The 23,183-nt window shown below is 40.3% G+C and overlaps 1 protein-coding gene across 1 annotated transcript in view; it reads left to right on the forward strand.

Annotated features, from left to right (window-relative positions):
- Positions 1 to 23,183, forward strand: part of PAPSS1 (3'-phosphoadenosine 5'-phosphosulfate synthase 1) — an 83,273-nt gene that overhangs the window by 50,472 nt on the left and 9,618 nt on the right. The window contains exons 9-13 of the mRNA XM_081812022.1: positions 320 to 389; positions 670 to 679; positions 1,788 to 1,797; positions 2,274 to 2,578; positions 19,030 to 19,259. Of these exons, the coding sequence (XP_081668148.1) occupies positions 320 to 389; positions 670 to 679; positions 1,788 to 1,797; positions 2,274 to 2,578; positions 19,030 to 19,259 (625 nt within the window). The remainder of the gene's footprint in view (positions 1 to 319; positions 390 to 669; positions 680 to 1,787; positions 1,798 to 2,273; positions 2,579 to 19,029; positions 19,260 to 23,183) is intronic.

Raw genomic sequence — 23,183 nt, forward strand, 5'->3', positions numbered from 1 at the left:
GGGGAAATCGGAGGGGTAGACGAACCATGAGAGACGATGGACTCTGAAAAACAAACGGAGGGTTCTAGAGGGGAGGGGGGTGGGAGGATGGGTTAGCCTGGTAATGGGTATTGAGGAGGGCACATTCTGCATGGAGCACTGGGTGTTATGCACAAACATGAATCATGGAACACTACATCTAAAACTAATGATGTAATGTATGGGGATTAACATAAGAATAAAAAAAAAAGAATAAAAAAAATGGGTAGCATAAAGTGAAGGGAAGAGAGGAGAAAACTAAGTGAGTGACAAGACTTAGGCCAGAATCAGAGTGGATAAGTAAGGTCAGGCAGTAATCTCCTAAATGGGGAATTATACCTTCTTCATTTGTACTTTTGTGAAGGACTGGAGTATATACAATAGAGTCAGGAAATAAAATTGCTTCTTGCTCCCAGGGGTGGGGGAGCACTGGAGTTTTACTTAAAGATCAAAAGGGATGTTTGAGGATTTTTTTTTTTTTTTCAAAGTAGACTCCATGCCCAGCGTGGAGCCCAGCACGGGTCTTGAACTCATGGCCCTGAGATCAAGACCTGAGCTGAGATTGAGAGTGGGATGCCCAACCAGCTGAGCTACCCAGGCACGCCCTGTTTGAGGATCTTTTTATATCCATATATAAAACAAAATTTGAAGTAAATTCAGGGTAGAAAAATTTTCAGGTTTGTACCCCTCTTCCCATCTCCTTAAAGCAGAATAATTTTTTTTTAATTTTTTTTAATTTTTTATAGATTTTTATTTATTTATTTGACAGAGAGAGAGATAGCGAGAGCAGGAACACAAGCAGGGGGAGTGGGAGAGGGAGAGGCAGGCTTCCTGCCGAGCAGGGAGCCCGATGTGGGACTCGATCCCAGGATCCTGGGATCATGACCTGAGCCGAAGGCAGACGCTTAACGACTGAGCCACCCAGGCGCCCTAAAGCAGAATAATTTTAAATGCTCCTATATTTGTATCAGGACTTTCTTTGTACCTTATATCACCTATTTCTTGGGTGAAAACTAGCCTTGTTCGTGTTTAAAAGGTAACTTGAGAACTTCAAAGCATAACAGTAATGCTGTAAATCTTGGAATATCACAGGATGTGGTTCCCCCCCCGCCCAAGAAACCCCCAAACCCCTGGTCAAGTAGGGTGCTACAGATTTCCTCCTGTGGCCTTTTGTCATCATGATAGAAGAGGGTCAGAATTGACAACAGATTGGGGAAGACGTTTTTATACTATTTGGCTTAAAATTGTTAGGAGAGGGGAAGATATTCTTCTCTCTGAGTCAGGCTTGGATCAGCATGGCTTGATGCTATACCAGATGTTGGCAGGGCAATAAAATACAGAGCTCTTCTAACTGGGTTACCACTCTGTTCTGTGAAATTCTCTGTGACCCCAAAGAACCATGCTTTCTGAGAATGTCTTCTGATAGCAGGCCCCATGCAGAGTAGAGCCAGGGTTGTAAGCAGAAGATACAGAGTTAACCAGTTTAATTCATCTAGCAGTTTTCATTGTTCGGGTAATAGCAGTGGGTCTTGTAAGGGATAGTGTTGTTGCTAAACTGTAACCCAAAATCCAGACCTGGCATCACAAAACAATGTCGGGTTCCAGTCAAACAAAGTAATCAGTATAAATGAGCATATTTGGATAGTAAGTAAATTTTTAAAACTATAAATTTCTCTATCTTTCTTTCTTTTTTTTTTTTTTAAGATTTATTTGAGAGAGAGAGAATGAGAGACAGAGAGCATGAGAGGGAGGAGGGTCAGAGGGAGAAGCTGACTCCCCGCTGAGCAGGGATCCCGATGTGGGACTCAATCGCGGGACTCGAGGATCATGACCTGAGCCGAAGGCAGTCGCTTAACCAACTGAGCCACCCAGGCGCCCCATCTGTCTCCCTTTAATAAAGCAGTGTCTTAGATCCTATGGAGGGATTGACCTGGTGTGTAATTAAGGCACAGGCCAAGCACTTACATCCATTGTAAGCACTTAAACCAGGAAGTTGGGACCAGAAAGTCTGGTGGTTATTCTCGCATGCCACGAATGCAGAAAACAGTTGTTGCAAAACTATGACCATTGTGTTAACACATCCTCAGGCATGTAAGATTTGTAAAGTAAAAACATGGCAGAAGGATAGGTCAAGTTGGCCTTGGAGTAAATGGTCAAAGCAGGACATGTTTTTTACCAGTCTCTGATTGTGGGCTCGTCTGTTTGCTTAATCCCATCAGACTTCAGGAAGAATTGCTTGTCCTTTGGAAGGTAAGACGTTATATTCTTGACTCTGAAAATTCTCTTTTCAGATGCTGTCTTTGCCTTTCAATTACGCAATCCAGTGCACAATGGACATGCTCTGTTAATGCAAGATACCCATAAGCAACTTCTAGAGAGGGGCTATCGGCGCCCTGTCCTTCTCCTTCACCCTCTTGGTGGCTGGACAAAGGATGATGATGTTCCTTTGATGTGGCGTATGAAGCAGCATGCCGCAGTGCTGGAGGAAGGAGTCCTGAATCCTGAAACAACAGTGGTGGCCATCTTCCCATCTCCCATGATGTATGCTGGGCCAACTGAGGTAGACTGCTTTTAAGATTTTCAGTGCAGCAGAAACCACATTTACTAACACAACTAGTGTTGATTCTCCTCTGACCTGTTGGTCTCTTCCAGACATTGAGCATGCCTGGAGTACTCTCATGCTCCTATCGGGAACGTTCTTTATTTATTTTATTTTTTTTTAAAGATTTTATTTATTTATTTGACAGAGAGACAGCGAGAGAGGGAACACAAGCAAGGGGAGTGGGAGGGAGAAGCAGACTCCCCACTGAGCAGGGAGCCCGATGCGGGGCTTGATTCCAGGACGCTGGGATCATGACCTGAGCCGAAGGCAGACACTTAACGACTGAGCCACCCAGGCGCCCCTCGGGAACGTTCTTTAGAGGTGACCCCCCAAAAGCAGTCTTCTTGGGAACAGGAAGACAGGGAGAGGCTTCTCTTGCTGTTTTTGTGGTTCTTGGTCCCAGTTTTGTGAAGGAGGGAACGCTCCCTGCAGATAGAGGGCTGGGTGAGCTTGGGAAGGTGTGACAGAGGCGCCTCTGAAAACTTTTGGCCCCGTTTACAGGCAGAGCTCTGGTAATACCCATCTCAGCTCTTTAACAAAGTACTGTCATTCTTCCCCAGAGACAGATTGGGTCTGATTTTTGCTGCTTCTGAATTTTGGAAGGGCCAAAGGTATTTCAGTGGGAAGGTAAGCATGGTACCCTTTAAAAAACATTCAGAAGACATTTTTCATCTTTTGTTTTGCGAGACTGGTGCATAATAGAGTCAGGAAGTAAAATTACTTCTTGATACTGTGTGCGGAGAGGGTTCTGGAGTTCTATTTAGTGGTCAAAAAGAATGTTGTGAGATCTTTTTATGACCATACATATAGACAAGGACTTAATCAGGTTTTTGCTTCAAGGCCGAATAGGCATTCAAAAATGAATGACCTTAGGGCGCCTGGGTGGCTCAGTCATTAAGCGTCTGCCTTCGGCTCAGGTCATGATCCCAGGGTCCTGGGATCGAGTCCCGCATCGGGCTCCCTGCTCAGCGGGAGGCCTGCTTCTCCCTCTCCCACTCCCCCTGCTTGTGTTCCTGTTCTCGCTGTCTCTCTCTGTCATATAAATAAATAAAATCTTTAAAAAAAAAAAAAAAAAAGAAAAGAAAAAAAAAATGAATGACCTCAAAAACAGTGTGTGGGGAATTCCTAGCCATCTTCTTGTTGAATTTTCAAGATAAAGAATGGAATGCACATTATTATTGCATTCTTTTTCAGCCCTTGAAGGGAGATGGATTTATTTAGATTTATTTGGGAGGCAGACCCTCTTAAAAAGGATCTAAATAGTTTTTATATATTCTGTGATGTCTTTCTCGAAAAAAGTTTAGGAAATCCAAGCGTGTTTGGCTATTCTTTGGGCTCACGCCTAAAAATTTTCACTGGAGCTTAGTTGTGGGTTTGTATGCTCTTACTGTCTCTTTATCCAAGAAAAACAAAGAAAAGATAATAATAATAAAAAACCCTGAAAGATTAAAATGTATTTGACTCTTCTCTTAGATCCAGTCTAAATAATGCATTGGAACTTCAGTAGGTCAAGCTCCTCATACTCTTCTTCCCTCTTTGTTGGTATCAAAGGTTCAGGAGAATTAGGCAGGGGATCACCCTTTAAGTTTCCTATACACCATCACGACTTCTTCAAAGAGGAACTACATTGTCTTGGAGATAAAGTGACAAATTTTCTTCCGGTAGTTCTCCAACCGTTCCTTTGGTGCTGTCTTCATCATCATCATCATTTTAAAGGAATCATTTGGTCTCAAATTCTCCAGAGTTATAGGATGAATGGTTTTTAAAGTGGGAGTGACCCAAGCAAGTTCAGGGTCAGGAATAGGCCACCTGGGAAAGGAAAGGGATTTACCTTCCCAATTCAGGACATATTTTGTCCCCTTTGTGTTTCGTTTCTTATTCCCTATCTAAAAGGGGAAGAGAGATGACATTTTAACTAAACTGAAAATTGTTTTCAGAAAGACGAAGATGAGAGGATAGATAAATAATAAAAGTAGCCAAGCTGTGCTAAAACAGATTATTCTTTCCTGAGAGAACACCACAAAGAATTAAAGCATGCTGTCTTGTCTACGTTGGAAAGATTCTTACGTCTTCTGATTTCAGAAGCAGGTGTGTTTCTTAAGAAAGATTCAAAGGTGAAGGTACACAAAGGTACCTTTGGGGTGCTGTTAGCATTTTGGCTTCCCTGAGAGCTGTGTTTTTTGCAAGCATAGCTGACTGGTCAGTGAGCTGGCTGCAGCAGGCCCTTCCGTGGCTCAGAGTTGCTGCCTGTTGCTTCCCACCAGGACGTGGTCTGGTGAAGACAGTCCAGCCCTGCCATCGAGGAGTGGCGGCATGGTTCTGGTTTGCCCCCAGATGGTTTGTAATCTCGGGCTAGGCTTCTTTAGACTTCTCTGGGTTATGTTTGAGTGCACCATAAATGGTTATTTAACTGGTGCACAAGGAGGTTGGACTAAATATTGTTGAAAGGTCTGTTCCAGGGCATTTTCTAGTTTGTCTCACTTTCTTTTAACTTCATATTTAAGTATAGTATACATGGGAAACAGTACACATTTCATAGATGTACAGTGAAATGGATTTCTCCCATTTGAACAGTCATACAACCAGCATCCAGACTTTTAAAAAAAAGACTCTTATCTGCATCCTAGAAGCTGTCCTTCCTGTCTTTCTGTTCCCTCCCTTTTCTCCCCCAGTGGTCCCCAGTATCCTCATTTCTCACCTCATGGATCCAGTTTGCTTGTGCCAAAGCTTGGATACTCTGAGAGTGAGATTAGCCTTAGGGAAATTTATTGGCAAGAGCCCTTGGGATCAACGCCTGTGAAGAGGAAAGAGAGGAAAGGGAGTGGGATTGGGCAGAGGGAAGAGTGAAGCTGTGGTTCAGCCTTAGTGGAAGCCTCAGTTGCCCGTGTGGAGTTCTGGAAAGGCCCGCAGAGATGTTCCATGTTGCACAAGAACTAGGCATTCATGCGCTGGTGTGGAGCAGCGATTGGCCGCCCAGGGAAGGGGTGTGCCCTCGGGCCCGGCTGCTGTCTGCGCGGAGGCCGTTTCTGAAGAGGGCTGACAGCTGCTGAGTGTGTGCTGGCCCCTCTCCCAGACGCTGGGGAATAGTCCTCTTTTACTCCGGGGGTGGGGGCGGACACCTGAGGGTTGCCTCAGTGTCCGGTCCAGCCTTTGTGTACCTGAAATCCTGCAGCATATACTTTTTTGTGTCTGGCTTCTTTCACTTTACATTGTGTTTCTGGGACTCAGCCTTCGTTGTGTATCGTTGGTTGTAGGTCGGTCGTTCTCAGTACTCGTCATGTGACTCCACCCAGTACTGTGGGTGGGCGTGTGGGCAGTTTCCAGTGCTTTGCTAGTAAGAGTAGCGCTGGGATGGAGATTTTAGTGCATGTCTTCTAGTGGACGTTTATGTCGTTGTATACCGAGTGGTCGCATTGCTGGGTCGTGGGGTATGCGTTTGTTCAGCTTAGTAAATGCTCGCAGTGGATTTTCCAATGTGGTTGTGCCATTTTATTCTCCCAAACGAGAAAATAAGTATTTCCTCATACTTGATTATCTTTTTTTTTTTTTTTTAAGGATTTATTTATTTATTTGAGAGAGGGAGGGAGAGTCGCAAGCCAACTCTCGGCCGAGCGCGGAGCCCAACCCTGGGCTGGATCTCACCGCCCCGAGATCACGACCCGAGCCGAACTGAGAGTCGGACGCTTAACCAGCTGTGCCACCGAGGCGCCCCTTGATGATCTTTTTCGTTTTAGTTAGTTTATTCCTTTAGCCTGACTCTTCAGCCACACATTTTCTAATAATTTACTATTTCTTAAGCAGCCTCAAAAATGTTTTCATTGAACCGGCTTCACTGAAGAGGAAATGGAGAAGCAGTAAATGAGTTGTATTTATATATAGTGATTGAGAAATAGAATATAAAAATAGCTCATTTTCAGTGAGCTTTTACTGTATCTGCCTGGCAATATGTCAAGGGTTTTACTTGTATTAGCTAACTTAATCCTTACAATAACACTAAGACGGTAGGTATGATTATTATTCTCAGCTTACAGATGAGGAAGCGGAGGTAGAGCTGTTAAAAAACAGGGGCAGAGTGGGTGGTGGTGGTAGGGGGTGTTCAGTGGATTGAAAATCACCAAGAGGAAAACATCAGAAATTACAGGCAAGAGATGATTGTGGTTAAATAGACCTTTCAGGATTCTTGCTGAAAGCAAGCCAGCTGATCAAATATCACTTAGGGGGTGGTGGGGAAGAAGGATTTGAACACGTGTCGAGGATAGGGAGTTTCTGCTAGCAAGAGTTTTGCTAAAACTGGGTAACACAGGCCCTACATGGATGGACACTGAAGGTCGTCGGGCTTTGAGGGCTTGGAGGAATCTCACTAGAGTTAGGTCAAGCAGAGAGACCCTAGAGTCACTAAGCATGACTGCAGAGCTGGGACCGAAACTCAGGCCAGTCTAATTCCATGGCCTGCTGTTTTCTCCAGATCTCTCTGCCACCTGGAAGTCTCTAAGGGGCCTGTGGTGGGTAGTGGGTGGGAGGGCAAAGAAGTCAGGTGTCTGCACAGAGCTCTCAGGTTTTCTAGAAGTGTGTGAAAGCACCTTAAAATTGCATCTGCCTATAGATCTCTATTTGGAGTTAGGAGCTAAGAGGTGTGGATCTTGTCAGGAAGCACTGGATCTGGTACCTGAGCAAAAGGCAGTTTTTAACTTCTGAACTTTTAAAGAGCAAACTAGAAACTCTAGTAAACCTCTCTGTATTTTAAACCCTTAAATGTTTTACTGATTTATGACCTGGCAGGATGTAAACGGTTAGATTGAGTGGCTTGTGAAAACTATCCATTTCTTTTTCTCAAGTGCCCGCCTTGAGTGTTTGACTTATTTGGCTTATTCACAGCCTTAAGTGAAGAATTTTTTTGTAATTAAAAAAACATTCATTTTTGTAGCTTTTCCAGTGACATCAGGAAAAAGTCTGCCAGTAATGCTTATTTGCCAACTAATAATAATAAAATAAAAACAATGACTCTCCTTTAATCATTTTCTGTAGGTCATTTAGAAGGCATTGGTACCAGATTTGTTTCCCTAGCACAAATGCTTTTCAGAGCAATGAGCAGCTGTGAAGCCTGTCTGGTTATCAACACGATGCCCCTGATTTTCCAGTCTGTAAAGATTTAATAGCTTTGATTCCTAAATTCCATTTTAGAAATTGGGTGGGTGGGGGGCAGCATGTGGAGGGAGAGTTACTTTTCTAATGCTGAAAAGGTGTTCTATGTGTGCATTTTTGTTTTTGTGAGGTATTCATCGACTGTAGGAGATTATGGTTGTCCCGTCTTGCAAAATGCTAAGTCCATTTTTGTAAAGGATAAATAATGCGTGAACGTGCTGAAAGTACGATGCATTTTGGAATGTGCCTATGTGCCACTAAAAGCCTTATCCTTGGGTTAAGACATCTGAATAAGGATAACCCGTTGAACTTTGGAGGAAACATAGATTTGGACGTAGGGATTTCTCTGCCGTGAAAGTTAGGCATGCATTAGTAAATGACTCCTTAATAGAAATTGTTTCTGTGCAGAGGAGCAGATGCCCTACACTGGGACAGTAGGAATATACTGCCCCCTGGATGATAGTGTATTTGTTTAATTAGTCTGTGCTTTATACCAGTATCTGCAGCTTAAATAGGATGTCTGTTAGGATATAAATCTGTTCCTCCCTGTAAGCACTTCTAAGAGTTCCAGCGCCCTAAAGAGACATTTCTTCTGGAGATTTAAGCCTAATTGTAAGAGCCATAGACTCCCCAGTTTGAATTGTCAACTTTGGTCTTCTTTGGGGCCTTTGATAATTTTGTCTTCTCATTTATCTTATTCGTGTTTCTGGAGTCGTGCAACACAGGCCCTTCTCCAGGATCTTTGGGGTCACGTATTACCTAATTCTCCTGGGAGATAAAGCACATTAATATTTCTGTGGCACAGTGAATGATTTTTCACACCAAGTGGGATCAGTAGAGCCCACAACTAACTTCATGTCGGTCTTGATCAGGTTGTGCTGCTAAATTAGTTTTAAAAACTAGGTACATAGAGGTTTTTAAATTTCAGATGCATGTGTTACCTAATTGTGGTAAGTTCACAAAATGTACATAGATTCTGTTGTATACCTTAAACTCACACAAGGTCGTATGTCAATTATATCTGAAGAAAGCTGGAAAAAATTGGATTTCAGGTTTTTCAATAAGCAGTTGTGGGTCTGTACCACAAAAGCATTTAGAGTCTGTTGATGTATTTTGAAAGTAATTTTGGGGGTCTGTGTAGTGTGACACAGACTTTTATATATTTTTATATTTTATATATTTTTAGCTTATATCTAGTTTCTTGATAACCGAAATTACTAATTTAATTCAGAGGCATTAGATTTAACAGATGTTTTAGGATGCTTTTCACAGGGGAAAATGCCCTTTTTTTCCTCCTGATTTTTCTATAGATTTTCTGCTCAGCATCTGTTCTTGTTTCTTAGTGAAGCAGCATCATGTTCCAATATCGTCTGTTAGTCTGGTTTTCCTGCAGTTAGGTAATCTATACTGTTCCTTCCCTAAGTGTAGTGCTAACCAGGATTTGTCCTCCTGACGTCCTGTCTTGCTGTAGGGCTTGACACAGCGTGAGGGGCTCAGTAAGAATAGGTATGCATGAATTTGGGGGTTGGAGATACCCAGGAATAATACTCGCTCTTTCAGTTGTTCATTTTGCACCTTAGACATGTTACTGAAACTTGCCAGGTCTCAGTTTTCTTATTTGTGAAATAGGAATAGTAACTGATCAGTTTGCTGAAACCATTAAATGAGATAATATTTATAAAACACTTTGTACAGTGACTAGCATATTAGGAGCTCAGTCATTGGTACCTATTTTGATCTTCTCTCACCCTAGTAAAGAACTTCATGAAATGTTTTCCAATGCCTTACCACCTTTGGTTCCTTAAAATAATAACTGGTGATAGGGTGGAGAGGCAGAACAAAATCAAGCACTTCTTTCTTTTATCAAAAGCAAATTTGGGGGCCCCTGGGCTTGAGAGGCAGGAGTGAGATGGGGGGCTGGGCCATGGTGGATTTACTCTCTTCCCCCTCGATCCTCCTAATCTGCAAAGCTGGGCTCAGCCAAGGAAGCATAGTTTATGAGAAAAAAATTAGTTTGGGTGCTGATGGTTCTGAACAAATACATCTCTTACATTTGAGTTGTGTTATTTCAAAGACTCAGACAGTTGAGATTTCTTGCACATAAAGGGAATCTTTGGGACAACTTGTAATTTGAATGTCACATCTCAATTTCTTGATTTGCAGAATGAAGGATTTGGGTTCCACAGTCTAAACTCCCTTTCAACTCTTAAGATTGTGTGATGAGAGTAATTGTAAATTGTAATTCTCTTCTACAAGCTGGAGAATGAAACATCTAAGTAGAATTTGTAATTTTTGCATTGCACATCATCAGTGTGACTCTTATGAGGACTGAATACTGTTCAGTGCCCATACAGAGTAATAGAAATTGGTAGAAGCTAGTACTAGTTGCACAATTAAGATAGTACTAGTACTAGTACTAGTTGCACAATTCAGAGTACTAGTTGCACAATTAAGATAGAAAGCCATAAGGACCCAGAATCTAATGATGGGAAGGATGAACCTCCTTTTTCATTTGCCTCTCTAGATTTTCCCAGTCACTTGAAGAGTGTAAAGTGATTCCTACTGTTGAGACATCAGGAGACAGGCCATTATGATTTGGGAATTTCAGGAAAATAGATTAATATTAGAAGGATGTGATAGTGTACAAAGAAGAGAGAGGGGTATTTTAACATGGAATTTGTGAGATGAATGAAGGTATAGATTTTTTACCCAACAAAAATAGGTCATGGATTTGACTTTGTAAAGAATTTTTGTACTATTAAAATAAGTACACTTTTGATAGTTTGGAAAGGAAATCTTGCACATTTATGTAAGAAAATAGTTTCTGTGCCTAAATTCTTTTATAAATCAGTTATTTGAGTTTTGCCATATGGAATGTTGAATTTAATAAAATTTACTACACTTACATAAAAGCAAATTTCAGAGTGAATATATAAAGAAATAGGTCACCTAAGCTGGACTTAAATTGTTCTATTTATTATCCTCAGTTTTTCTTTCTTTCTTTCTTTCTTGAGAGTGTGCAAGGGGTGGGGGGAGGAGGTAGGGGCAGAGGGAAAGAGAGAATCCCAAGCAGGCTCCATGCAGCCCCAACATGGGGCTCGATCTCATGACCTTGAGATCATGACCCGAGCCGAAATTGAGAGTTGGAAGCCTAACCAACTGAGCCACCCAGGTGCCCCCCTCAATATTTGTAATTAAGAAAAATTGAGGCTATATACTTACTCTGCCAGGCTTCTGGGATAGTGGAATTTCTCAATTGGAGCAGGAGAAGATGGTGTAGTAGTCACAGTATTTTATGTAAGTAGTATAGTCCAGTTATATGTTTTTGTAATATAATTTTAAATTTGGAAAGTTTGTTCACTTTTTGTTTCAGAAACTGTTGAAAATAAAATTTACCAAAATCTTTGGGAGTAGGGGGATAGATGATGGATACCATTTTTCTAATGGAGTCAGGGAGCAAATGAGACTTTATGTTTATCAAAAGAGATGTCAATTAAAAATAGGTAAGAGGAAAAAAAATGAGTAAGAGACACTCTTCTAGGTAAGATGGCCATATTGGGACAAATCAAGAGCAATTCTAATTCTAAGGAATTTACATTTTAAATATTGTGTATGGAGATGTATAATTTGGGTTCCTAACAGTAATCTTTTGGTTCAGTAGTCACACAGTATCTTAATAAATCTGTGATGGGTGGTAGGGAGTAGGCATTATAGGATTAATATTTGCATAGATAAATTACAGTTCTTTAAGAGTTAATTATAATTTGAATTAAAAACTACTTCTCTATTATTACTATTGGACAGCAAAACTTAAGTAAATCTGATTTGTATTACAATATGGAAATAAGAGATTTGAATAAACCTTAGCCCCCAAAATGTACTTTGGGAGGAAGTTCTAAACAAATATCTATTTTAACTCGAGTTACTGATTCTAAGTAGTCCATATTCTGTGTAACATTTTGATAAGACAGTTCTCAAACCTTATTTGAAAGTGAGGTAATTGTTGAACCTCCATTTTAGTTAGAATTTAAACAGGGGAAGTTTAAAGAATTACTAATCTTCAAAAGGAGAGTGATTATAAAAATGTAAAGTGAACTCTAATCTAAAGATTACCCTAGGGTTGAGGGAGATTACCAAAGGAAAGATAAACTTGGAAAAGGGATCCCCCTCCCTAAGACTGGGCTGCAGACCTCATTGGAAAAGACATAGTTTCCTCCCACCAGATGGTGGAGAAATTCAGTGGACTGTCTGGACCACAAGTGGGCTCACAGAAACCAGAAAGCAGGAAATACCCTCTGGTGAACAGGCTAGCTGAGGCTGACAGACTGGTGCTTAGAGTGGGTCGGGGCATTGGGAGGGAGCCTGCTTGCTGCCAGAGCAGTGCACAGTGTGATACCTGTATTGAAGTGGATGCAAGAAACAACCCTCTGGGACACAGGTGAGCACAGGCTGGTGGGTGGGTGAACTGTGGGAATCAGGGAGCTGCTGCTGGTGGGAGGCTTGGAATGCGCCAGTATCTGCACTAGAAGGGCAGCAGTGGGGTGGGCCTTGCGCTCAGGCTTAGGCTTTGGGGTCGTTGAAGGCTTGTGTACTTTGGGCTTGTCCATGGACCAGAGTGCCACTCAATATCACCATACACAGGGACCTTTGACACCCCCTTCCTCCTACAATGTCCCTATGATGCCCTCTACTGATAAAACTTAACACTGCGCTCACTGTAAAGGGAGAAATACTTAAAGAGTTCAATTCATTATCTCAGAGCGAGTACTAAAGGGTGAATTTGGAGTTAAGGGACAATAGATTGATAATTGGCACAAAAAGCTATAGAATTATGGGGCACCTGGGTGGCTCAGTCAGTTAAATGTTGGACTCTTGGTTTCGGCTTGGGTTGTGATCATGGGGTCATTGGGGTAGAGCCCCACATGGGCCTCTGCCCTCAGTGGGGTGCTGCGTTCAGCAGGGAGTCTGCTTGGGATCCTCTCCCTCTGCCCCTCCCCACACTTGTGCTCTTGCTTGCTCTCATATAAATATCTTTTTTTTTTTTTTAAAGATTTTATTTATTTATTTGACAGAGACATAGCGAGGGAGGGAACACAAGCAGGGGGAGTGGGAGAAGGAGAAGCAGGCTTCCTGCCGAGCAGGGAGCCCGATGCGGGGCTTGATCCCAGGACCCTGGGATCATGACCTGAGCTGAAGGCAGATGCTTAATGATTGAGCCACCCAGGTGCCCCTCAAATAAATATCTTAAAAAAAAAAATGCTAGAGTGACATCCCCAACAAGGAAGAAATAAACCTCAAAAAAAAAAAAAGTTGCCAGTAAATTACCTGCCAGCTAGAATGAAGCTGTTGACACTAAAGGAAAACAACACAGTTCAGACTCCTTAGAAGAAATCATGCACAGGTCCAGTATACAGTAACAATGAATAATTACAAATATGAAGAAGCAGGAAAGTGTGATCAATAATCCAGAATGAAAGCTGTCACTAGAAACATACCTTGAGATGATGCTGATGTAGGAATTAGCAGTTAAGAGCATTAAAGCTTCTTAAAAGCAAATATGGTCTTATGGATGAGGAATCTCAAAAATATGGAAACTATTTGAGAAAGTGTGCAAGCGGGGGGCGGGGGGGGCAATCAAATGGAAAGTCAAGGACTAAAAAAGTAGATCTGAAATGAAAACATTTATTGGATGGATGTAAATGCAGACTAGAGTTAGTAGAAGAAAAGGTCAGTGAGAGAGAAGTCAGATCAATCAAAGTAACTTAAAAAGGAAAATAGATGGGAAAATGAGCAGAGCCTCAGTGACCTGTGGGCAGTATCAGGCCATCTAACATATATTTAATTGGAGTTCTGAAAAGAGGAGAGGGGGAAAAATGTGGCAGAAAAGGTTTTTGAAAAAATGGTTAAAAGTTTTCCAAAGTCAACCTACAAATTCAAGAAGCCTAATAAATCTTAGAATAAATCCAAAGAAAACTACACTTAGGCATAGTCAGTCTCCTGAAATTTCATGATATAAAGAGGACCCTTAAAAGCAAAGCTATAGGGGTTCCTGGGTGGCTCCGTTGGTTAAGTGGGGGTTAAGGGTCTGACTCTTGGTTTCAGCTCAGGTCATGATCTCAGGGTCATGAGATCGAGCCCCCTGTCTGGCTCCATGCTCAGTGGGGGAGTCTGCTGCCCCCCTCCCCCGTTCCCCGCTTGCACACTTTCTCAAATAAAATCTTAAAAAAAAAAAAAAAAGGCAAAGCAATAGGGGAGGGAGGGAGGAAGGGGAAACAGTAGGGAAATAGGAATGATGGCTGACTTCTCAGGAGCAATACAAACCAGAAACATGGAGTAACATCTTTAAGAGAAAAACAAAAAGAAATGTCTGTTAATCTAGAATTCTATATTCAAGCAAAAATAAAGGTGAAGTAAAGACATTTTCAGATAAATGAGAGTTGAGAATTTTATTAGGGAAAAGGTTTTCCGGATTCTTCCAGCAGACTTCCTCAGAGGTCCCATTATTTGCTCAGATCCCCACACTGTATGGCCAAATGGCTGTACAGCAGGGAAGGCTGCAAAAACAAGGACCTGACATTTTCATCTTCTAGACTGTGGTTTCTGTCATCAAGAAATAGATCAGGGCAAAGAAAAATCAGTTGTTTGTATAGGCAGCCAACACTATTTGCCACATAGGAGTTAAATTACTTTTGTAATCCGAAAAAAAGCCAATCTGTTATTTGGCACGCAGATGCAAGTAAAGTAGAAAATAAGTCACTTGTTAGGTTGGCCATTTACAGATTCTTAGAAGACTTTATAGGAAAGCTGTGGACATCACTGTATTCCTTCTTCATATGCATTCAGTATTCCAAACCTGCTTGCCACTGGGCATAAAAAGATAGTACATCTTGACCTCATGTGCTGGAGAGAGAAACAGGCAGCGCTCACAGGGTTTTAGTGACCACCTTCTAGGCAGCATGTCATCTTTTTCATAGAGCAAATGAATCTTCTTTTTTTTTTTAAAGATTTTATTTATTTGACAGAGAGAGATACACAGCGAGAGAGGGAACACAAGCAGGGGGAGTGGGAGAGGGAGAAGCGGGCTTCCCGCAGAGCAGGGAGCCCGATGCGGGGCTCGATCCCAGGACTCTGGGATCATGACCTGAGCCGAAGGCAGACGCTTAACGACTGAGCCATCCAGGCGCCACCGCAAATGAATCTTCTTTAGAAACACTGGCTAGGAAGCAATTAAATGCAACCGGAATTGTCATGGACTGTTTCACAGAGTAATAGTAACAGTGGCAGTGTTTGTGACTGTCCTTTGTTGAGGGCTAAGTGCTGTCTTGAGTGTTTTCAAATCTCCCACCAGTCTGATGTGTTAAACATTACCTTTGCCATTTTATAAATTTGGAAACCGAGGCTTCAGTTTCAAGTCCAAACTTGACTAAGGGCATTCTGACATTAAAGTGCAAAACCAGGATTTAAATCTAGGACAGTCTGATTCAAAAGCCTGTGTTCCTAAACCAGATACGGGGGATGGCTATGGGCTGGCTTGCATTTCTTTTGATTAAAGCATATTATCTTTTCAGTGGGTTGTAAGTTGATTCACACCAGGCATTCTTGGAAGAGTTACATGTGATTTGCTTATTCCTGGTTGTTCCAGTTTTAAAAAGTATTCTCATAGGGAAACCATTTCCTAGAATGTAAATTAAAATTATTCAGTCACTTGCAGGAGAATGTTGACTCTGTCCATGTTTGTTGTGTTTACCTTTAATTTACTCATTTAACCTCTAGAAGAAATTAAAGAGGCAATTAAATTTCCTGGCTATTTTATAAGCCAAAGTTAGAACTGGCCACTGCCAGTTGCTTTGTGATCCTGTAAGGTACTAATTTTTCTGGCTTTGGTTTCCTCTCCTTTTAAAAGGGCAGAGAGGGTTGGATTAAATCATCTGAGCTTCCTTCCATGTTAAAATTAAGCCATACATCCTTGGTTCATTGACCATTTGGTACTTGAATGAGTTAAGTATATAGATATAAATATTTAATGAGCATAGTAAGTTCACCTAAATTCAGAGAACTTCAATTGCCCTTTTTAATTTAACTCTGAAAGCAGCAGCTAATTTGCATGAGGCTGAAATGATTTTCCACTTAAGTGAAGCTGCAAAGTAGTTAATTGATGATTGATTTTGACTGACCCTTTGATAAAAATTCTGAGTCTGGACTAGCAAAGGTCTTGTGTGTCTACAGTGAAGGGGCAGAGGGGAATGAGCAGAATTTTCATGAAGCGCTGAATCTGAAGGTGGTTGGAGGAAGAGGTGGCATATATGAGGAACAAAGGTCTTCTATCATTGTGTTTTGCCATCTTGTTCGTACAGAACTATTACAGCTCATTGCAAACAGTGGTAATGCTGCATAGTAGAAAACATAGAGTGATAGGACCTTGGGGTCCTCTTTATTTAGCTAACATATGGGGAAAGAGAACTAGGATAGTACTCAGGAGGTTTTTAAATGTTCCATGTTTGGAACTGGCACATATCATTTGGGCTGTCATTCTTTTGGCCAAAACTCTGCCACATGGCTACACTGCAAGGAGTAATAGGGATTATATTAAATTGTGTTCTCAGGAAGAAAGGTAGTATAAGGTCCTTAGAAATACAGGTATATGGAAAAATAGGTGAGTGAAAAAAAAAGTCAAGACAATTATTAACTCTAGGAAGAACAAACAGTTGTACAAGGAGGGGAATAAAGTAAAGATGGTAATGGCTGACATTTTTTATGTACTTTATACCAAGTACTATTCTAAGCCCTTACATTTCATATTAATTTTCTTACAAATTTTATGAGATAAATACAATTGTAATTCCCCTTTTACAGACAAGTGTTGATTTCACCAACAGTGGTGATATCACTGTATTTATTGGATAAATGGGATAGGGAATGAGGAGAATGGAGTAAGAGTCAAGCATCTTCATACTAGGAAATATAAATAATGTAGAAGTAATATAATATCTAAAATTAAATAGTCAAATCAGCAGTATACACATACCATTTAGAAACACAGGGGCGCCTGACTGGCTCAGTCAGTGGAGCACAGAACTCTTGATCTCGGGGTTGTGAGTTCAAGCCCCATGTTGGGTGTAGAGATTACTTAAAAATAAAATCTTAAACACACACACACACACACACACACACACAGGTAAATATCACTAGAAACAACTGAAAAAGCTGCAACTCCTCAGGATGATCAGTTTGAGTGTGGGGTCTGGGATTGTCCTTATGCTCTTGCACTTTCTAAACTATGTCAATAAAAATATGTCTTGGTATAAGACAAACTGTCAAGAGAGAGCAAATGACAATGGTGTGTGGGTGGTCATCATTTATATCTTATTTTCACCTAGACCAGAAATGGTTTTGTAGGTTACTAAGTGGTAGAGCTTAACACTGAAAGGGAGGTGAGGCCAGATTTCTAGACCTGGGTTTCCTCTACACTTTCTTGGAGAAGTCGCTTAACCTTTGGGCGATCAGTTTCTTCATGTTAATGTATGGTTACTTTAACTTCTAAAGTACTACAATTCTGGATGTTAAATGAATAATTTTTTTAAATTTTTCAACAAGTGCTAGAGTGACTGCATCAGCTTCAGAGCTAGTTTTGGATGCAGCGTAGCTGCGGAGTCACGACCAACACCCGGTTTTCTTCTTACCGGGTATCTCGGGTAGGAGTCACTTAGCTATAGGGTTTTCTCAGTGCCAGTGTATGTAAGGATTCATAAAACTGAAATCCTTTTCCTCCGGTAGCTTTTTTTTTTTTTAATCTATTCAAATATAGCATAGAGAAGAGTGTGTACCTTACAAGTTTATGTACAGTTCAGTGAATTTTTATAGTGAACATACTCTAATTACCAGCACCCAGATCCTGGATCGAGAAACAGAACATTACCAGGGACTCTTAGAGGTAACATCAAAATGGATTAGGTACAAGCTCTTACTTGCTGAAGTTTGTCGAAGGATCCATCTTGTAATTTTCAATTCAAAGCATAGTTTTCAATTATAAGATGAGTAAGTTCTGAGGATCGAATGTTGCACTTGGTGATTATAGTTAATAATACTATATTATATACTTGAAATTTGCTGAGAGTAGATCCTAATTGTTCTCACCACACACATACACACAAAGGTAACTGTGAGGTGATAGATGTGTTAATTAACTTAATTGTGGTGAATATTTAACAATATATATCTATCAAATCATGTTGTACGCTTCAGATATATATCGTTTTATTTGTCAATTATACTCAGTAAATCTGGGGGGCAAAAAAGAACATTACCATTATCCTGGAAGCACCTTCCAATTGCTTCCCTCAAAGGATCAACTGCTAGCCTGACTTCTAATAGACTAGATTTTGAACTATATATAAATGACATGTGGTTACGTACAATCATACATATAGACACATGTACATTTACATATCTCTTAAAGAGCCAAAAATGTTTATAAATACATACACATAAACATCTATACACATTTATGCTTTTAGATTTTGGTGGGGCGGGCTTGCCAGTTTTGTGTCTGGCTTCCCAAGATGACATATTTAAACTTGTTGAGATTTCGTACTGATATTCATTCTATAAGTAGTCCAGGTCCTTCTCAACGTATGATGATGTTATGTCCTGATAAACCCATCATAAGTTGAAAATACATTAAGTCAAAAATGCAATTAATACACCTAACCTACCAAACATCTAGCTTAGCCTAGCTTACCTTAAATGTGCTCAGAACACTCATGTTAGCGCAGTTGGGCAAATTGACCTAACACAAAGCCTATTTTATGGTGAAGTGTTAAATAATTCATATAATTCATTGAATGCTGTATTGAGTGTGAAAAAACAGAGTGGTTGTGAAAAACAGATCGTATGGGTGCAGAATGGTTGTAAGTGTGTGGGTTGTTTACCGTCGTGATTGTGTGGCTGATAGGGAGCTGTGGCTCACTGCCCCTGCCCAGCATCATCAGAGAACCCTCTTGATTGTGTGGCTGATAGGGAGCTGTGGCTCACTGTCCCTGCCCAGCATCATCAGAGAGGATTCTACTGCATATTGCTAGCCTGGGAAAACACCAGAATTTGAAGTTAGAGGTATGGTTTCTCCTGAATGTGTGTATTACTTTTGCACCATCATAAAGTTGGGGGCCTTAAGTTTGGGGCCGTCTGTATGCATGCATTTATTATCCATTTACTACTTCTAAGTACTGACATAAAAGCATAGTTATCAAATATGAAAACTTTTATTCTAGGTCCAGTGGCATTGCCGAGCACGGATGGTTGCAGGAGCCAATTTTTACATTGTTGGACGAGACCCTGCTGGCATGCCTCATCCAGAAACAGGGAAGGATCTTTATGAGCCAACTCATGGTGCCAAAGTGCTGACAATGGCCCCTGGCCTAATCACCTTGGAAATAGTTCCCTTCCGAGTTGCAGCTTACAACAAGAAAAAGAAGCGTATGGACTACTATGACTCTGAACAGTAAGTTTTATATTCACAGATCTGTGAAACACCTTGTGCTCTAAGCTGCTCCCAGGGCATATTGTCTCAGCTTTATAGTAACTTGACTGATGGCAGGCTTTGTTGTACCCATTTCAGAGAAAGGCCAAACCTAGGAAACTAACTTCTCAATATGCTAGCAGTTAGAAGTAGAAATAAAAATTGAATCTGGTTTCATGGTTCATGATTTCAGGAATTTTGTCGTGGAGCTCTTCGGGGCAGTATGGACATTTCTGTGTCTGCCGTATCTACGTATCTATGTATTGTGTACAGAGCACGTAAAAGGAGTCCAGGGACTTAGTGATGATTACCCCGGTAAGCCCAGAAAAATCTATGTAGTGAGAGAGAATTTCATATTTGTGGAATCCCTATGTGACAGGCACTGTCCTAATTGCTTTATAGGTATCAAATTATTCCCCACAATATCCTATGGTATTGTTGTTATCCCTGTTTTATAGATTAGTAGGAAGCTGAGGCATACAGAATTCAAATACCTTGTATAAGGCCACAGAGTAGTAAATGGCAGCCCAGCAGTTGAACCCAAGGAGTGTGTTTCCGGAGCCTGGTGCTCTTGACCGCTATGAGCGCAACCTCTTTCTTCAAAAATCTTAGGAGGGGCAAAAAACTAACAAACTTTTAGTACAGGTTATTGATAGTGTCAAACATGTATCTATGGCCCTTCTGTATTAATCTTTATCTATAGACAATGTCAATCTAAATGTAGAGTGGCAGTGTAAGGCTCTAGAATAGGAAGTTAGGGGTTCTAGCCCTGTCCTCGACTGGTGACTTGAGAGTCCTGTGCCTGTCTAGCCTTGTTTCTTCTCTAAAATGTTGGCAGTGGATGAGTTGATTCCATCTTAGCTTAAAACCTGTACTTCTGGGCGCCTGGGTGGCTCAGTTGGTTAAGCGACTGCCTTCGGCTCAGGTCATGATCCTGGAGTCCCAGGATCGAGTCCTGCATCGGGCTCCCTGCTCGGCAGGGAGTCTGCTTCTCCCTCTGACCCTCCCCCCTCTCATGTGTTCTCTCTCAAATAAATAAATAAAATCTTTAAAAAAAAAATAAATAAATAAAATAAAATCTACTTTTTTCCATGATCTGTAGCACCTAGTTATTTTTACATTTTAGCAGATACTTGTTTTGTTGATTGATACTTAGTACAAATTACATCTCCTTATGTAATATACCTACTTTTATTTAGCACAAATTACAATTCATGTTCAGCAAGTAGAACAGGTATTTTTATATATGTTTTCTTACATTTACTTCTACTGACAGGTACTAACTGAAAATTGACCGTGGTCTAATGACCTTTAATCTGAGAGCCCTCATCCTTTCTTCTATGATACTTTACAGTTAATTCTGTATTCAGGAATAATGCTGATCTTGACCCTGTGTCCTCATTTGGTGTGGCCCATTTTGTAATGATGGGGACAAGAAAGAAAAAGAAACCTTTTATAGATCAAAACATTTTCTTGTTTCTAAAAGCAACATAAAGTTCGGTGTCATTGAATTTCTTTGTGATAAATGATAGATTGTCTGGGTAAAGAAATACTATTATTTACAGTAGACTTCAAGGGATTTTTTTGGCTTCTTGTTTAATGGTCTAAATAATTCTGGAGAAAAACAAATGCACAATTTTAGGTGATTGCAGGCTTTTCAGAGTGATGAACTATAGCTAAAATATGGGAAAATCTTAGGAGTCAATGAACAGAAGAGGCTTATATAACTGCAGGCAACTCCTAACTGTACCTGTGGCCTAGATGTGGACTTCAGGACAGGAGCTCTTCTAGACTATTCTTTTCTGAAGATCTGAAATATGGCCCACATTCCAGTGTACTTCTGAACCACACGAAGAGAAGAATTTACAATAATCCAGACCATTTTTACTTTTCTAAAAGACCAGCATTTGTCAACACATAGAAATAGTTCTAAATCGTGGCCATGTTGTGTTTTGTTTTGTTTTAAGAATATATATGTTTGTGTATGTTGTTTGTATGTGTATATATATGAGTGTGTACATACACTTACATGCACACACACGGTGCAATTTCACAGTCTTACAAACAATGCAGCTATAAGAGGGGTGTGCTGAGAGTTGCAAATGGGCCTTTTCTTCCAAAGGGATGCCTCGGAAACTTTAACAAGAGAATTTTAAGAAAAATAAAAGCAATTTTAGTAAACCTTGGACTATATTATCACAAAAGGTGATTGAAACTAAAAATATAAATTAAATATTAAGGAAAGTAAAAAAAAAAAAGTTTCTAATATAGTCCTGTCCTTTTGTGGTTAAAATTATATAGGGTCATCATCAGAGATTCTCATTTACTTATTCTGGGGAGAGGCCTACACACCGGCAGTTTTTTTGAAAGACTCCCCAGCCGAGAACCCTTGATGGAGGGTAGCATTGCTTTCTACAAATTTATAACATATAGAGTGTCCGAGGTGAAACGCTGGGCTGGGAAACCTTTGACTTCTCATCCAGCATGCAGTTGATCAGTTTGTGTACAAGACGTTATGAACATAATCTTGTTCTGAAAGTAATGATTAATTACAGAGTGAGAAAAGAGAAATAGAATCATTCTGCTAGTGGCTAAGTAGTTAAAACTTAGGTTAGTTTCCATGCTGATGAGTTAAGGAAACAAAACTAACTAGAGTTGAGCTTTTCTTTTACACTTCTTGTTTTGATGTCTCATGACTGTGGTTTCTTTCCATGCATGATCAGGTGATTCAGTCACCTGCAACACCCAGAACCCATCTGTGTGTCATTGACTGATGTGCTGGGAAGCCCTTGATAACTTTCGTGTTTTGTTAAATCTGTGTAGTATTGCTTTAAATCTCTCTTTTAATCATTCAAAAGCTAAATAATTACATCAGTTCTCATAAGATTTTCCAGTGATGAATTCTATATTAGTTGCATGAGTGGCTCATTTTCTTGGAATTTTTTTTAGTTACCAAATCTTAGTAAATTGTAACTTGGGAAGCCTTAAAACTGCCTTAGTTTTCTTATTTTTTTATATTTGTGTTCAAATATAATTAAGTTGATGGGAATATGTTGGGAAGTGATTAAAATTTTGTGGAAAGGCGATAGTCTTTGATGTAGTGAGAAAACAGTTATTAATTATGCACATATGAGGTTGTCTTATGTTTGATTAATGAATGTTATTCAATGCCAGCTTTTATGTAATTAATGATTTTGTAGCTTTTGATTTAATTAATACTAGTGTAAAACAAGGCTTAGGGAGAAAAAAAAACTTCATGAAGATTTCAAGCAAGATATTGATAGGAATTATGATAAAAATCATCTGTTTTTACTTAGGAAGTAAATTGGGTTCATATTTGCTATAATAGTGACTCAAGGAAATTCAGTTTTTTAGGACTCCAAGATTAAACCCCATTCTTTCAGATATTACAAACAAACTTTAAGAATTCAGTTATTTTTTTATTTTTATTTATTTATTTTTTTAAGATTTTATTTATTTATTTGACAGAGAGAGAGACAGCGAGAGAGGGAACACAAGCAGGGGAAGTGGGAGAGGGAGAAGCAGGCCTCCCGCTGAGCAGGGAGCCTGATGCGGGGCTCGATCCCAGGACCCTGGGATCATGACCCGAGCCCAAGGCAGACACTTAACGACTGAGCCACCCAGGCGCCCCAAGAATTCAGTTATTTGTAATGTTTTCTCCTTTATGCAGTAAATCTTTGTATGTGGGTAGAAAAATGCAAAATTATGTTTCAGTTATTGAAATAGCGACTCAACAAAAAGCACACATGAGTGAGAGTGTCTTATGGAAGTGGGTAAATGAAGAGACAGGTGGATGAAAGTGTTTGCGGTCTGGTTATTTTCACATTATCAATAGAGTATTTTCATAGTTTTAATGCTGGAGTAGATCTTAATCCATATATTATC

The sequence above is a fragment of the Leptonychotes weddellii genome, chromosome 2 (genome assembly GCF_054177405.1).
Source record: "Leptonychotes weddellii isolate Sample4059 chromosome 2, ASM5417740v2, whole genome shotgun sequence".
NCBI lineage: Eukaryota > Metazoa > Chordata > Mammalia > Carnivora > Phocidae > Leptonychotes > Leptonychotes weddellii.